The sequence below is a fragment of the Peromyscus maniculatus genome, chromosome 12 (genome assembly GCF_049852395.1).
Source record: "Peromyscus maniculatus bairdii isolate BWxNUB_F1_BW_parent chromosome 12, HU_Pman_BW_mat_3.1, whole genome shotgun sequence".
Lineage (NCBI taxonomy): Eukaryota > Metazoa > Chordata > Mammalia > Rodentia > Cricetidae > Peromyscus > Peromyscus maniculatus.
Genome location: NC_134863.1, coordinates 6,723,132 through 6,740,486, shown reverse-complemented (window position 1 = coordinate 6,740,486; position 17,355 = coordinate 6,723,132). Strand labels below are relative to the sequence as shown.

Genomic DNA, 17,355 nt, shown 5'->3' with positions numbered 1-17,355 from the left:
TTGAACTTATTCCTACTCTATCCCTAGAGATAAATGTACTATACCAAGCCCCACCTAAGACTTCAAATGAAGATACGAATGAGGAGGAGGAGGAGGAGGAGGAGGAAGAGGTGGTGGTGGAGGAGCCAGTGGAGGAGTTCACAACGGAGGAGGAGGCGGCAACAGATGAGGAGGCGGAAACAGAGGAGGAGGTGGCGCCTAAGGCGGAAGCAGGGGAGGCAGAGGAAGAAGAGGAGGAGGAGGTGGTAGAGTTGGAGGCAGCAGGGGAAGAGGCAGAGGAGGAGAAAGAAGAGGAGGAGGAGGAGGGGGGGGGATGAAAAGCTACTACCAATAAAAATATAATGCCTATAATCGTATATAAATGTTTTTTGTTTTTATTTCTATGTCTCTGGGCATGCCCACTGGAGTCACCCCTCCAGGGTGTTGTGATAGACAGTTGTAACCCATCCTGTGGAGCTACTTAGTTCTCCGTAAGAGTAGCAAGCACACTTGGCTGCTGAGCCATCTTTCTAGTACCCAGATCTCTTATCTTGAAGGCACATTTGATATTTTGATAGTATCTATCCACAGATACAGATGGGCTTAAAAGCACTCCCCCAGAATACTTCTAACACCTAAGACAGGAGGTGTGGATGTCTCCAAGAGGAGTATATCATCCCTGAACATCCCCTTGTAGTATACCCGGGTCCTGGAGGCCAACATAGGCAAAGTTCCTCCAGAGACACCTCAGAACCTCACTGGGTAGCTGGGGAGCCTAAGATAGCAAATTTCAGTGGTGCTCCTTCAGAGGCTAGGCTTGTTCCCTGGGGTGCCCTCCAGATCTCCAGTCCTTAGATAAAAGTGACAAGGGCCCTCCCCCTGCCACATGACTGAGGGGACCTGCTTCGGTGGCTTCAGGCTTTGAATATGGCCCACCAGACCAAAGCCCTTCCTTGAAGGGTCCCGTGTACCCTCAACAGGTCCTAGACACTGTGGGATTGGGTGCCCACTGAGAGGTCATCCTCACTGGGTGAGCAAAGCAAGTGTGGCGAGAGCTAATCTAGTTGCCTGTGAGAAATTCATGTCTAGGGCCAAAGATCACATGGGCTACCTGTATGATGCCTCTGAAAGTAGCCCAGGGATTAGCAAAGAAACCCAGTGTTGTAGATTAATTCTAATTGATCTTAATAATAATAATAATAATAATAATAATAATAATAATAATAATCCAGAGTCAGATGTCAGGGTGAAAGCTGAAAGATAAGAGAAGCAGAGCAGCCAGTCACTAGAGTTCTTACCTCCTCAAAATCATCAGACTGAAAGGGGACTGGGTTCCTGTCTCCTCCGAACCTTACATTCTTCTCTCCACCCAGCCATATCACTTCCTGTCTTCACCTCCCTAGTGCTGGGATTCAAGGCGTGAGATCCCAAAAGCTGACCTCAAAGGTGTATGTCACCACTGAATGGCCTCTATGGCTAGCTAGTGGTTGGCTTTGCCCTCTGATCTTTAGGCAAGCTTTGTTAGAGCATACACAAAACATCATCACACAGTGTGCTAAAGGAAGCAGATTCTGAGTACACAGCTGGCTGCTTAGGTTCATGGCCTGGAACTTGGACATCCAGAATGCACCCAGGAAGAGGTTTAGCCCAGTTTTATAATACCTAGAAAACTACAAGTTCCAGCATAGTCAAATGCTGCTGCTAGGGCAAGTTGTCTTCTTCACAAAAGTCTTTTCTTATAGAAGCTCAACTTAAGATTACAGCCTGGCCCCAAGAGATCACAAAAACTCTCAACATACTGACTGATCTGGAAGTTCACACCATTGTCCACACCTGTTCAGGTAAGAAGGTAAATCAGGATGTACTTTGTCCACAGAGCCAGAAGAAGAGAGCAGGCCCAAAGGCCCATGAACAGACACTAGGGAGGCTGGGATGATTTGTGCATAGATCTCATGACTGGCAAGGTGCAGAATGACTTTGAGCTCATCATCTATGTCACTAAGTGAGAGACTTGAGACATAGGTAAGACTTTCCTCATGCATCTTCTACACCATGGTGCCTTTGCCACTGATCATCAACCTCTGGGAAGGTGGCCTTGGAGGTAAAGCTTTTTACTAGGTCAGCAATCTGGATTACACAGAAGAGAGCCAAGAGTGTTTGGCATGGACATATTTGTCATCTTCAGAGCCCGATAAGGAGCAGACTCAATCCCTCTTCCCCAATCCATTGTCTGAAAGGTCTGTGGATGGGAGGATATTGGTCAAGTGGTTTGAAAAGTATGAATTAGCACATCTTCACCACTTCTGCTCCACCAGATTCATCCACCCAGTCTCACCCCCAGCTCTGTTGCAGAACACCTGCTGCAGTCTCCCCTTCTTCTCTGACCCCATCCCCAGTGGACCACAAAGATCTTTTCCTACAACCTTCCTTCCCCCAACTCATCCCATTATTTCAAGCTCCAATACCACCAGCAGGCATTCATTTGAAAAACACCAGGTGAACAGTCCAAGGAAACAGCCCTGCAACCATACCACTGTAGGTAGACTTTTCTTTCCTGTCCACCAGTTCCCAAATACCTGACATGAAGACTTAATATAAATTATACATGCTTGGTTGATAGCTCAGGCTTATTACCAACTAATTCTTACAACTTTAATATACCCATTTTTATTAATCTATGTATTTCCACATGGCTCATGGCTTTACCTGTCCTCCAGTATGTCTCCTTCCCTCTGTATTTCCTGGAGACCTCTCAGACCCTGCTCTCCTTCCCAACATTTTTCTCTGCACTGAAAATCCTGCCTCGCTATGGATCAAACAGCTTTTTATTTACAGTGAGAGCAATACATATTCACAGTGTAGAAAGATTATTCCACGGCATACCAAAACAGGCCCTGGATATTCCAGTTTAGCTAAAAGCACTAGAAAAAAAAGATCTTAAAACAGTCTGTATGAAGATGATAGAGGTCCTTAAAGAGGAAATTAATAAATCCCTTAAAGAAGTCCAGGAAAGCAAACAGTGGGAGGAAATGAATAAGTTCCTTAAATACAGGAAAAGACAAATGGAGGAAGAAGATGAATAAGGCAATTCAAGACCTGAAAATGAAAATAGAATCAACAACAACAACAAACCAAACAGGGAATTCTGTAAATGAAAAACTTAGAAATTTTAAAAGGAACCACAGAGGCAGGCTTCACTGACAGAATACAAGAGAGGATGAGAGAATATCAGGTGTTGAAGGTATGATAGAAGAAATTGATACATCAGTCAAAGAAAATGGTAATTCTAAAAAACCACTGACACAAAATATCCAGGAAAGATGGGACACTATGAAAAAACTAAATCTAAGAATAATAGGAATAGAGGAAGGAGAAGAAATCTAGCTCAAATGCCCAGAAAATATTTTCAACCAAACCATAGAATAAAATTTTCCTAACCTAAAAAAGGAGATGTGAATAAAAGGTACAAGAAGCATACAGAGCACTAAATAGGTGGGACCAAGAAAAGAAAGTCCCTCTCAGCACATAATAGAATACTAAATATATAGAACAATAAAAAAAATTAAAAGCTACAAGGGAAAAAGACGAAGTAACATAAAGGCAGACCAATTAGAATTATACCTGACTTTTCCATGGACACTCTAAAAGCCAGAAGAGCCTGGACAGATATTCTATAGGCTCTGAGAGACCACAGATGCCAGCCCAGACTACTATACCCAGCAAAACTTTCAGTCACCATAGATGGAGAAAATAAGATATTCCATGATAAAGCTGTGGTGGTTTGAAAGAGAATGGCCCCAAAGGGATTGGCACTATAAGGAGATGTGACCTTGGTAGAGTAGGTGTGGTCATGTTGGAGGAAGCATGTCACTGTAGAGGCAGGGTTTGAGGTCTCATATATGCTCAAGATATCACCCCAGTGTTTCAGATCACTTTCTGTTGCTTGCAAGACGTAAATTCTCAGCTACTTCTCCAGTACCATGCCTGCCTGCATTCTGCCTTGATGATAATGAATTAGACCTCTGAAAATGTAAGCAAGTCATCTCAAATGTTTTCCTTTATAAGAGTTTCTGAATCATGGTATCTTCTCATAGCAATAGAAACCCTAAATAAGACAAAAGCCAAATTTAATCAGTATTTATCTACAAATTTAGCTCTACAGAAGGTGCTAGAAGGAAAACAGCAACCTAAGGAGGTCAGCTACAACCATGAAGACACAGGGAATAATCTCACACCAGCAAGACAAAAAGAAGGTAAAACACACACACACACACACACACACACACACACACACACACACACACACACACAAACACACCACCACCAACAACAACAAAAACACAATAACAACAGCAACACAACAGGAATCAACAATCATTGGTCATTGATATCTCAATAGCTATGATCTCAACTACCCAACAGAAAGACATAGACATCAATAGAATGGATATGAAAACAGGATCTATCCTTCTGTTGCATTCAAGAAACATACCTCAAAACCAAGAATAGGCATTCCCTCTGAGTAAAGATTTGAAAAAAGGTATTCCCAGCAAATGAACCTAAGAAGCAAGGTTGTGCAGCCATTTTACTACCTAACAAAACAGACTTCAAGCCAGAACTAATCAGAAGAGATGGGAAGGGATACTACATACTCATCAAAGGAAAAATCCACCAAGATAACATTTCAGTTCTTAACAACTATGCCCCAAACACAAGGGCACCAGAGTTTGTAAAAAGCAACACTACTACAGCTTATATCACATATTGACCCTCATGTGGTGACAGTGTATAACTTCAATACCCCACTCTCACCAATATGCAGGTCATTCAAACAAAAACAAAACAGGGAATTATTTGAGCTAACAAATGCTATAATCTAAATAGACCAAACATGTTTATAGAATACTTCACCCAAACTAAAAAGAATATACTTTCTCTGCACCTCATTGAACTTTCTCCAAAACTGACCACATGCTTGGACACAACGCAAGTCTCAACAGATACACGAAAATTGAAATAACTCACTGCATCCTATTAAGCCACCACAGAATAGAGGTTGATATCAACAGAAAGCTTACAAACTCATGGAAACTGAACAACTCTCTACCAAATGAAAAATGGGTCAAGACAGAAATAAAGAAATTAAAGACTACATTAGAGTTTCTATTGCTGTAAAGAGACACCATGACCATGGCAACTCTTTTTAAATAAAAACATTTAATTGGGGGTGGTTTACAGTTCAGAGGTTTAGTTGATTATCATCATGGCAGTAAGCATGGTGGCACACAGGCAGACATGGTATTAGAGAGGTGACTGAGAGTCCTACATGTGGTTTGGCAGGCAGCAGGAAGAAAGACAGACCCTGGGCTTGGCTTGTACTTCTGAAACCTCAAAGCCTTCTTTGGAACACTTCTTCCAAAAGAGCCAAACCTACTCCCACCAGGCCAGATCAATATATAATGTCACTCACTACGAGCCTACGTAGGCCATTTTCATTCAAACCACCACAAAGAATTTCTAGAATTAAATGAAAATAAATATACAACATACCCAAAATTATGGGATATAATGAAAGTTATTCTCTCATATAATAATCCTGTCTTTATCTTCCACTCCATCCCCTCCTCATAATCCCCTCACCTCCTCTTTCCCCTAGATCCACTGCTCCTCTGTTTCCCTTCAGAAAAGAGCAGACCTAGAGGTTTTAAGAGGCAAGTACATAGCACCAAGTACCTACATAAAAAAATTAATTTAAAAAAAAAAAAAACAACTGAAGCCCGGGGGTGGGGGGTGGGGCTATGGAGCCAGGTGCCAGTAAAGCTGGCCCTAAGGGAGAGTGTACAGGGTGGAATCCAAGTTGCTTACAAAAAAAAATATGATTGGTGCTTCAGGTCAAGAAAGGTGATGTCAGTACATAATTCCCTCATAGACAACACTGTAAATTCTGTAGACTCTGCAGGTGTGTTATTGGGTAACCTTTAAGCTGATCTGCACAATGGGGCATTTGCCCCTCCCCTGCCCCAGTCTCATTCTTTATGCTTTAAAAGGAGCTTGTTGTTTTTAAATAAATGAGTCCCTACCTGACTTGGCTCCTTGCTGCGTCTGATCCCGGGTAAAAGGGAGGCTGGCGAGCAGTGCACTTACCTTTCCTCAGTTCCAGGTCTCTCTTCTCAGGGGACCTAGGTTCCTGGTGGGGCAGGACTCCACAGAAGAGTTCTCATGATAGCAAGATATAACAGAACACCTGAAACGCTAGAACAAAAAGAAGAAATCACACACAAAGGAGTAGATGGCAAGGAATAATCAAAGCCAAGATTGAAATCAATTAAAAGAGAAACAAAGAGAACAATACAAAGAATCAATTAAAGATTGGTTCTTGGAGAAATCCAGTATGATAGATAAACCCTCATCGAAATTAACTAAAAGTCAGAAAGAGAATGTCCAGAGTTACAAAATCAGAAATGAAAAGGAGGACATAAAAACAGACAGAGGAAACCCATAGAATTGTGAGGGTGTAGTTTAAAAACTTGTATTCCACTAAATTGAAAAATCTAAAAGAAATGGATAATTTTCTGAATAGGTACCACTTACAAAAGCTAAATTAAGATCATGCAAGCAATTTAAACTGACCCATAACTCCTACTGAAATAGAAACAGTTATTAAAAGTCTCCCAACTAAAAATAGCCTAGGGCCAGGTATTTTGAGTGCAGAATTCACCAGACATTCAAAGAAGAGTTAATGCTAATACTCTGTAAATTATTCCACAAAATAGAAACAAAAGGAACATAGCCTAATTAATTTTATGAGGACACAGTTTTCCTGATACCCAAACCATATGAATACCCAACAGAGAAAGAGAATTACAGACCACTTTTCCTTATGAACTTAGGTACAAAAATACTCAATAAAATACTTGAAAACAAAATCCAAGAATATATCGAAAAGATCATCCACCATGATCAAGGAGGCTTCATCTGAGAGATGCAGAGATGGGATAACATGTGAAAATCAATAGATGAAATCTACCATATAAACAAACTGAAAGAAAAAACTACACATGGTCATCTCAGTAGATGGAGAAAAGACCTTTGAAAAAAATCCAACACCTTTTCATTATTAAAATCCTGGAGAGTTTAAGGATACAGGGGACATACTCAAAATAATAAAGGCAGCTTACAGTACACCTGTAGCCAACATTAACAAATGGAGAAAAACTCAAGACAACTCCACTAAAATCACAAGCAAGACAAGGCTGTCCACTCTCTCCATATCTATTCAACATACTACTTGAACTCTTAACTACAGCAATAAGACAACTGAAGGAAATCAAAAGGATACAAACTGTAAAGAGAGAAGTCAATGAATCTTTATTTGCAGATGATATGATATTATACATAAGTGAACCCAAAAATTCTACCAGGGATCTCATAAACCTGATAAACCTTTCAGCAAAGTAATTGGATACAAAATAAACTCACAAAAAATCAGTAGCCCTCCCATATACAAATGACAAATGGACTGAGAAAACACTCAGAGAAACAACACCTATCCCCATAGCCACTAATAATATAAAATATCTTGGGGTAACTCTACTCAAGAAAGTAAAAGATTTATATGATGAAAACTTAAAGTCTTTGAAAAAAGAAACTGAAGAAAATATTAGAAGATGGAAAGATCTCCCATGCTCATGGATCAGTAAGATTAACATACTAAAAATGGCCATCCTACCAAAAGCAATCTACTGATTCAGTGTAATGCCCATCAAAATTCCCAACACAGTTCTTCACAGAACTTCAAAGGACAATTTTCAACTTCATATCGAAAAACAAAAATCTAGGATAGCTAAAACAATTTGAACAATAAAAGAACTGCTGGAGATCTCATTATTCCTGATTTTAAGTTGTACTACAAAGTTATATTAACAAAAACCATATTTGTTTTTATTGGCATAAAAAACAAAGACATGTTGATGCATGGAATAGAATTGAAGAACCAGACATAAATCCACACTCTTTTGGCACCTGATTTTTATAAAGAAGCCAGAAATACACTTTGGAAAAAAAGAACAACTTCAACAAATGGTTCTGGTAAAATAGGATGACCACATGTAGAAGAATGAAAATAGATCTATACTTACAACCCTTCACAGAACAACTCCCAATAGATCAAAGACCTCAACATAAGACCAGATACACTGCACCTTACTGAAGAGGAAGTAGGAAATAGTCTTGACTTGTAGACACAGGAGATGACTTTCTGAACAGAACACTGTTAGTGTGGACATAAAATTAAACAATTGATAAATGGGGCCTCATGAAACTGAGAAGCTTCTGTAAGACAAAGGACACCATCATTCCTACAAATAGTAGTGACAGCCTACAGAATGGGAAAAGTTTATAACAACTCCATATCTAGTAGAAGATTAATACCCAAATTATATAAAAATCTCAAGACTAACCAAACAACCCAATTAAAAATGGGTTACAGATCTAAACAGAATTCTCCATAGAGAAAACACAAAAGGCTTTACCACTCTTGGGCAAATAACTCAAATGACACTTCATCCTACCACAAGTAAACATGTTCAGTTATGTTCATTGCTGCTCTTCATGGTAGCCAGAAATTGGAAACAACCTAGATGTCCCTCAACAGAAAAATAGAAATAGAATAGAAAGTAAATGTGCTACATTTACATAATGGGTTATTACTCAGCTGTTAAAAAATAACATCTTAAAAATAACATTAGCTGGATAGCCCTGCTCCCTAGGACCTAGCCTCCAGGGGCACATCTCCTGTCTCTACCCTATACACTGACACCTAAGCCCCAGAGATACTACAGCGGCATCTACCCACCTCCAGCCATCCCAGCCTCATCAGTGACCACTAGGGCCCCACCTGCACCTGGAGGAGGATGTGAGTGTCTGGGCACCCTGGTGGATAGCCCTGTTGCCTAGACTCTAGCCCCCAGGGGTACTTCTCTTGCCTCTCCCTCACCCTCAGACATCAAAGCCCCAGTGACCTGGCAGCTGCCTCCAAATACCCACAAACATCACCTGAGGCATCAGAGATCATCAGAGCCACAGGCCCCAACTGCACCAGAAGAAGAGCAACTATGTAAGCCACAGGTCCCACCTGCACCAATTGGAGGAAGAGATGGGTAGACAACAGTGTAAGAATACATTCAACAACATAAAGAACAATATGGCACCACCGGAAACTGGTGGTTCTACAACAGCAAGACCTGAACACCCCAATGTAGAAGAAGCAGAAAAAAACAACCTAAAAAATAACTTTATAAAGATGATAAAGGCCCTTAAAGAGGAAATGAAAAATTTCCTTAAGAAATGGGGGAAAAGACAAACAAAACAGTTGGAAGAAATCAATAAACCGCTTCATGAACGCTAAGAAAAAAACAGGTGAAGGAAACAGTTCAAGATTTGAAAATGTCTGCCCCCAACTTCCCTTCTGGACCAGAGGTGAGTATCCGGGCCCAACCCGGACCCCATCCCTTGGAACCAGCCACTCTGGGAAGACCTGCCCAACTTGGCCCCAGATTCTGGCCACTGGGCAGGTTCCCTTCTAGCCCCACCGGGAGGGATCCCCTTCTCCAAGCCCCCCAGCAGCCCCTGTAATCTCCACGTCCTGCCCCCACGCCCATCTGCCCAAGACCCCAGCCACCTCCTGAGACTTAGAGACCGGCCCCCAGCTCCCATCCTGCTCCCAACTTCCCTTCTGGACCAGAGACTTCCGGTCCAGATAAGAGCTTCCATCCTGCCCCGGAGTTCCCATTTGGACAAGAGAACTCCCATCTGGACAAGAGAGAGAGACCTCCTGAATCTGTCAGCTCTTTCTGAACCAAGTACACGGATACGACCAAGAAGAAACCACAAGGAGATGGGCAGACGTCAAGGCAGAAGTACATACAACAAAATGAAGAGCAATACAGCATCACCAGAACCTAGCCCGCCTCCAACATCTAGACCTGAACATCAAAAATTGGAAGAAGCAGAAGAAAGTAGCCTTATGAGTAACATCATGAAGAAGGTAGAGGCTTGTGTAGAGGAAAAGACAAGAAAATTGGAAGAATGCTGTAAACAACTAGAGGAAAGGGCAAACAAATTAGAAGAAAACAATAAAGTCCTGCAAGAAAGCAATAAAGTCCTAGAAGAAAACAATAAAGTACTGGAAGAAAACAATAAAGTACTGAAAGAAAATCATGAAAAAGCAATGAAACAGACAAAGGAAACAGTCCGAGACCTGAAAAGGGAAAATGAAAAAATAAAGAAGACACAAACAGAGGGAATGCTGGAAATAGAAAACATGAGTAAAAGATCGGGAACTTCAGATGCAAGTATAACAAACAGAATGCAAGAGATGGAAGAGAGGATCTCTGGCATTGAAGATACAGTAGAAGAAATAGTTTCATCAGTCGAAGGAAACACTAAAGCCAACAAAGTCATGAACCAAAATGTCCAAGAAATTTGGGACACCATGAAAAGACCAAACCTACGAATTATAGGGATAGAAGAAGGTGAAGAATACCAACTCAAAGGCACAGAAAATATATTCAACAAAATTATAGAAGAAAACTTTCCCAACTTAAAGAAGGAAATGCCTATGAAGATACAAGAAGCCTATAGAACACCAAACAGACTAGACCCCCAAAAAAGTCCCCTCGACACATAATAATTAAACAACTAAATGTACAGAATAAAGAAAGAATATTAAGAGCAGCAAAGGAAAAAGGCCAAGTGATCTATAAAGGTAAACCCATCAGAATAACACCCGATTTCTCAATGGAGACTTTGAAAGCCAGAAGGACCTGGACAGATGTAATGCAGACACTAAGAGACCATGAATGTCAGCCCAGACTAATACCCAGCAAAACTTTCAATCATCATAGACGGAAGGAACAAGACATTCCAAGACAAAGCCAGATTTAAACAATACCTATCCACAAACCTAGCCCTACAGAAAGCACTAGAAGGAAAATTCCAACCGAATGAAGTCAGATACACACTCGAAAACACAGGCAATAGATAAAGCCACAACAGTAAACCCCAAAGAAGAGAAGTACACACACACTACTACCACCAAAAATAACAGGGATGAACAATCACTGGTCATTAATATCCCTTAATATCAACGGACTTAATTCACCTATAAAAAGACATAGACTTTGCTGTGGATATCGTTCTATATAAATAAAACACTGATGGCCAGTGACCAGACAGGAAGTGTAGGCGGGCAAGGAGAGAGAATTGGGGAAACAGGAAGAAGGAGAGAGAGACACTGCAGCCACCGCCAGGACAAGCAGCATGTAAAGACGCCGGTAAGCCACCAGCCACGTGGCAAGGTATAGATTTATAAAAATGGGTTAATTTAAGATAAAAGAACAGTTAGCAAGAAGCCTGCCACGGCCATACAGTTTATAAGTGATATAAGCGTCTGAGTGATTATTTTATAAGTGGATTGTGGGACTGCGGGACAGAATGGATACGAAAGCAGGACCCATCTTTCTGCTGCATACAAGAAACACATCTCAAATTCAAAGACAGCCACTACCTAAGAATAAAAGGCTGGGAAAAGACTTTCCAATCAAATGGTCTTAAGAAACAAGTGGGTGAAACCATCCTGATATCCAACAAAATAGACTTCAAACTAAAATCAATCAAAAGAGATCAAGAAGGGCATTACATCCTCATCACTGGAATGATGCACCAAGATGAAGTCTCAATTCTGAACATTTATGCCCCAAGCACAAGGGCACCCACATATGTAAAAGAAACATTACTAAAGCTTAAACCACATATAAAACCCCACACATTAATAATGGGAGATCTCAACACCCCACTTTCACCACTGGACAGACCTCCCAAATCGAAACTTAACAGAGAAATAAAGGACTTAACTGATGTCATGACCCAATTGGACCTAATAGATATCTACAGAACACCCCATCCTAACAAGAAAGAATATACCTTCTTCTCAGCACCCCATGGAACTTTCTCTAAAATCGACCACATACTTGGCCACAAAGCAAATCTCAACAGATACAAAACAATTAGAATAACCTCCTGTGTTCTATCAGACCACTATGGTTTAAAGTTAGATTTCAACAACAACAAAAACTACAGAAAACCTACAATCTCATGGAAACTGAATAATGCTCAACTGAATCACCAATGGGTTAAGGAAGAAATAAAGAAAGAAATTAAAGACTTCCTAGAGATCAATGAAAATGAAGACACCACATACCCAAACTTATGGGACACTATGAAAGCAGTGCTAAGAGGGAAATTCATAGCACTAAATGCTCACATAAAGAAGTTGGAGAAATCTCACACTAGTGATTTAACAGCACACCTGAAAGCTCTAGAACAAGAAGAAAGAAAGTCTCCCAGGAAGAATAGATGCCAGGAAATTATCAAAGTGAGAGGTGAAATTAATAAATTAGAAACTAAGAGAATAATACAAAAAAAAAAATAATGAAACAAAGAGTTGGTTCTTTGAGAAAATCAACAAGATAGACAAGCCCTTATCCAAACTAACCAAAAGACAGAGAGAGAGAGAATCCAAATCAACAAAATCAGAAATGAAAAGGGGGACATAACAACAGACATTGAGGAAATCAAGAGAATTATCAGGTCATATTTCAGAAACCTCTACTCCACAAAACTGGAAAACCTAAAAGAAATGGACATTTTTCTGGATAGGTACCACATACCTAAGTTAAATCAAGACCAGATAAACTATTTAAATAGTCCAATAACCCCTAAGGAAATAGAAACAGTCATTAAGTCTCCCAACAAAAAAAGCCCAGGACCAGATGGTTTCAGCACAGAATTCTACCAGATCTTCAAAGAAGAGTTAATACCAATACTCTCTAAACTGTTCCACATAATAGAAACAGAAGGAACATTACCAAACTCCTTCTATGAGGCTACAATTACCCTGATTCCTAAACCAAACAAGGATGCAACAAAGAAAGAACTACAGACCGATCTCCCTCATGAACATTGATGCAAAAATACTCAATAAAATACTGGCAAACAGACTCCAAGAACACATCAGAACAATTATCCACCATAATCAAGTAGGCTTCATTCCAGGGATGCAAGGGTGGTTCAACATATGAAAGTCCATCAATGTAATACACCATATAAACAAACTCAAAGAAAAAACCACATGATCATCTCACTAGATGCAGAAAAGGCATTTGACAAAATCCAACACCCCTTCATGATAAAAGTCTTGGAGTGATCAGGAATACAGGGAACATACCTAAACATAATAAAGGCAATTTACAGCAAGCCAACAGACAACATCAAATTAAATGGAGAGAAACTCAAAGCAATTCCACTAAAATCAGGAACGAGGCAAGGCTGTCCACTCTCCCCATACTTATTCAATATAGTACTTGAAGTTCTAGCCAGAGCAATAAGACAACATAAGGAGATTAAGGGGATTCAAATTGGAAAGGAAGAAGTCAAGCTTTCCCTATTTGCAGATGACATGATAGTATACTTGAGTGACCCCAAAGATTCCACCCAGGAATTGATAAAGCTTATAAACACCTTCAGCAACACAGCAGGATACAAGATCAACTCAAAAAAAAAAAAAACAGTAGCCCTCATATATACAATGGACAAAGAAGCTGAGAAGGCAATTAGAGATGCATCACCCTTTACAATAGCCACAAATGACATAAAATACCTTGGGGTAACACTAACCAAGCAAGTGAAGGATCTATATGACAAGAACTTTAAGTCCCTGAAAAAAGAAATTGAAGAAGATGTCAGAAAATGGAAAGATCTCCCATGCTCATGGATAGGCAGGGTTAACATAGTAAAAATGGCAATCTTACCAAAAGCAATCTACAGATTCAATGCAATCCCCATCAAAATACCAACACAATTCTTCACAGACCTGGAAAGAATAATACTCAACTTCATATGGAAAAACAAAAAAAACCAGGATAGTCAAAAGAATCCTGTACAATAAAACAACCTCTGGAGGCATCACAATCCCTGACTTCAAGCTCTACTATAGAGCTACAGTAATAAAAACAGCTTGGTATTGGCATAAAAACCGACATGTGGACCAATGGAATCTAATTGAAGACCCTGACATTAACCCACACACCTATGAACATATAATTTTTGACAAAGAAGCCAAAAGTGTACAATGGAAAAAAGAAAGCATCTTCAACAAATGGTGCTGGCATAACTGGATATCAACGTGTAGAGGGCTGCAAATAGATCCATATCTGTCACCGTGCACAAAACTTAAGTCCAAGTGGATCAAAGACCTCAACATAAATCCAGCTACTCTGAACCTGCTAGAAGAGAAAGTAGGAAGTAATCTTGAATGCATTGGCATAGGAGATCACTTCCTAAATATAACACCAGTAGCACAGACACTGAGACAAACAATCAATCAATGGGACCTCTTGAAACTGAGAAGCTTTTGTAGAGCAAAGGATACAGTCAACAAGGCAAAGCGACAGCCTACAGAATGGGAAAAGATCTTCACCAACCCCACATGTGACAGAGGACTGATATCCAGAATATATAAAGAACTCAAGAAATTAGACATCAAAACGACCAACAGTCCAATTGAGAAATGGGCTTTAGAACTAAACAGAGAATTCTCAATAGAGGAAACTCAAATGGCTGAAAGACATCTAAGGAATTGCTCAACATCCCTAATCATCAGGGAAATGCAAATCAAAACAACTCGGAGATACCACCTTAATGCCTGTCAGAATGGCTAAGATCAAAAACACTGAAGACACTTTATTTTGGAGAGGATGTGGAACTAGGGGAACTCTCCTCCACTGCTGGTGGGAATGCAAGCTTGTACAACCACTTTGGAAATCAATATGGCGCTTTCTTAGAAAATTGGGAAACAATCTCCCCCAAGATCCAGCTATACCACTCCTGGGCATATACCCAAGAAATGCTCAATCATACCACAAGAGCACTTGCTCAGCTATGTTCATAGCAGCATTGTTTGTAATAGCCAAAACCTGGAAACAACCTAGATGCCCTTCGACTGAAGAATGGATAAATAAATTGTGGCACATATACACAATGGAATACTACTCAGCAGAGAAAAACAATGACATCATGAGGTTTGCAGGCAAATGGATGGATCTAGAAAAAATCATCCTGAGTGAGGTAACCCAGACTCAGAAAGACAAATATGGTATGTACTCACTCATAGGAGGATACTAGATGTGGAACAAGGATGACTGGACTGCTACTTACATCACCAGTGAGGCTACCTGGAAAACAGGACCCCAAGAAAGACACGAGGATCGCCCAATGACAGAGAAATGGCTGAGATCTACATGAACAACCTGGACATGAGTGGGAGCAATGAAGGGCGAGGGTCGAGGGAAAGAGAGCGGGAGATCCCAGCTGGATCAAGAACAGAGAGGAAGTACAAGGAATAGGAGACCATGGTAAATGAAGACCACATGAGAAAAGGAAGAAACAAAGTGCTAAAGAGGCCCACAGAAATCCACAAAGATACCCCCACAATAGCTGGATCTTGAGGCAGCTCAATTCCTATTTTCCCAAGGAACTACCACGTTGATTTCTATAGTGGCTGTACAAGTTTGCACTCCTACCAGCAATGGATGAGCATTGCCCATAATCTGTATTCTCCCAGCATGAGCTAACACTTACTTTATTGATCTTAGCCATTCATACAGGCATAAGATGAAATCTCAAGGTAATTTTGACTTGCAATTCCCTGAGGGCTAAGGATGATGAACATTTTTTAAATGTTTTTCAGCCATTTGAGTTTCCTCTGTTGAGAATTCTGTTTAGATCTGTACCCCAGTTTTTAGTTGGGTTATTTGATTTCTTGATATCTAGATTTTTGTAGTTATTTATGTTTTATTAGCCTTCTATCAAGCATGTACTTGGTAAAAACTGTTTCACATTCTGTAGGCTATTGCTTTGTCCAAAATTTTTGGACAAAAAAAAATGACAATGTCCTCTGCAGTGGAGTTTTTCAGCCAAGTCCCTGTTTTGATCTCACAATCAACTACTCAGCCACATCCCAGAATTATTAAAATGAAACAATTGAATATGTGCTGAAACATGACCAAATAACCAATGACTGTGCTGTTTAGGGAGATAAACATTTTCTAATCCTGGAGCTGAAAGGACAAAATGCTCTTCCAGGTTTGACAAAACCACTAAAGATTTTAGTCAGAGAAAGAAGAATTCACATCATTCTGTATCAGTGGTTCTCAATCTGTGGGCTGTGACTCCTTTGGCAAAATATGTACATCACAATTCATAACAGCAACAAAATTACAGTTATAAAGTAACATCAAAAATGATTTTATGAGCCGGGCGGTGGTGGCGCACGCCTTTAATCCCAGCACTCGGGAGGCAGAGCCAGGCGGATCTCTGTGAGTTCGAGGCCAGCCTGGGCTACCAAGTGAGCTCCAGGAAAGGCGCAAAGCTACACAGAGAAACCCTGTCTCGAAAAACCCAAAAAAAAAAAAAAAAAAAAAAATGATTTTATGATTGGGGGTCACCACAGCATGAGGAACTGTATTAAAGATCACAGCATTAGGAAGGTTGAGAACCACTGTTCCATATTATGTTGTTTCAAGTGTAAGATATTTTCAAACTTAGTTTGATTCTAGTGTGGAAAAAAATGATGTGTTATGAACTAATTAATTATGAATTAATCATAACTATTCTTTTGAGAGTCGCTTTTATTAAAAATGTAACTATAGCTGTCAGGCATGGTGCCTCACACTTTAATCCCAGTACTCAGGAGGCAGAGGCAGGCAGATTTCTATGAGTTCAAGGCCAGCCTGATCTAAATAGTGAGTTCTAGGACAGCCAGGGCTACATACAAAGATCTTGTCTCAAGAAACAAGCAAGAAAAGCAACCATATAATGCTAAAAAGTAAGAAGATGCAATATAAGATTTTTTTGCTTTTTATTAGAAGGAAGGATCTATGAGGAAAGTGCTCTTAATTTTTCCTTCACTCTTCTACATCCAAAGTTGAAGACAACTTGTACTACGCCTTAACTAGAAAACAACATATGTAGGATGAAGTGCTAAACAGTCTTATTAATAAAAAACCTGGAGCCAGATATTTAGGTTAAAACTGAGAGATCAGAAAAGCAGAAAGAAGCCAGCCACGTTCTCACCACTTGGAGATCCCCAGTCAAAGAGACCTACTTCCTGTATACCCACACCTATTTGCTTTTCTGTTCTGCATTTCACTTCCTGTCTTCACCCTGCTACATCACTTCCTCTTTCTGCCAAGCTCTGTCACTTCCTGTCTGTCTGTCCAGACCTTTATGGTTAACTAGTGTTGGAATTCAAGGCATGTG

At 40.2% G+C, this 17,355-nt stretch overlaps 2 protein-coding genes across 2 annotated transcripts in view; one reads left to right on the top strand and one right to left on the bottom strand.

Annotated features, from left to right (window-relative positions):
- The window catches only part of LOC143268055 (uncharacterized), a 99,790-nt gene extending 99,428 nt beyond the window's left edge, over window positions 1-362 (top strand). Inside the window, exon 30 of the mRNA XM_076548522.1 lies at window positions 28-362. Coding sequence (XP_076404637.1) covers window positions 28-317 — 290 coding nt within the window. The 3' untranslated portion in view covers window positions 318-362. The remainder of the gene's footprint in view (window positions 1-27) is intronic.
- Window positions 1-17,355, bottom strand: part of LOC121821659 (immunoglobulin lambda-1 light chain-like) — a 755,041-nt gene that overhangs the window by 422,804 nt on the left and 314,882 nt on the right. The gene's annotated exons all lie outside the window — the stretch shown is intronic.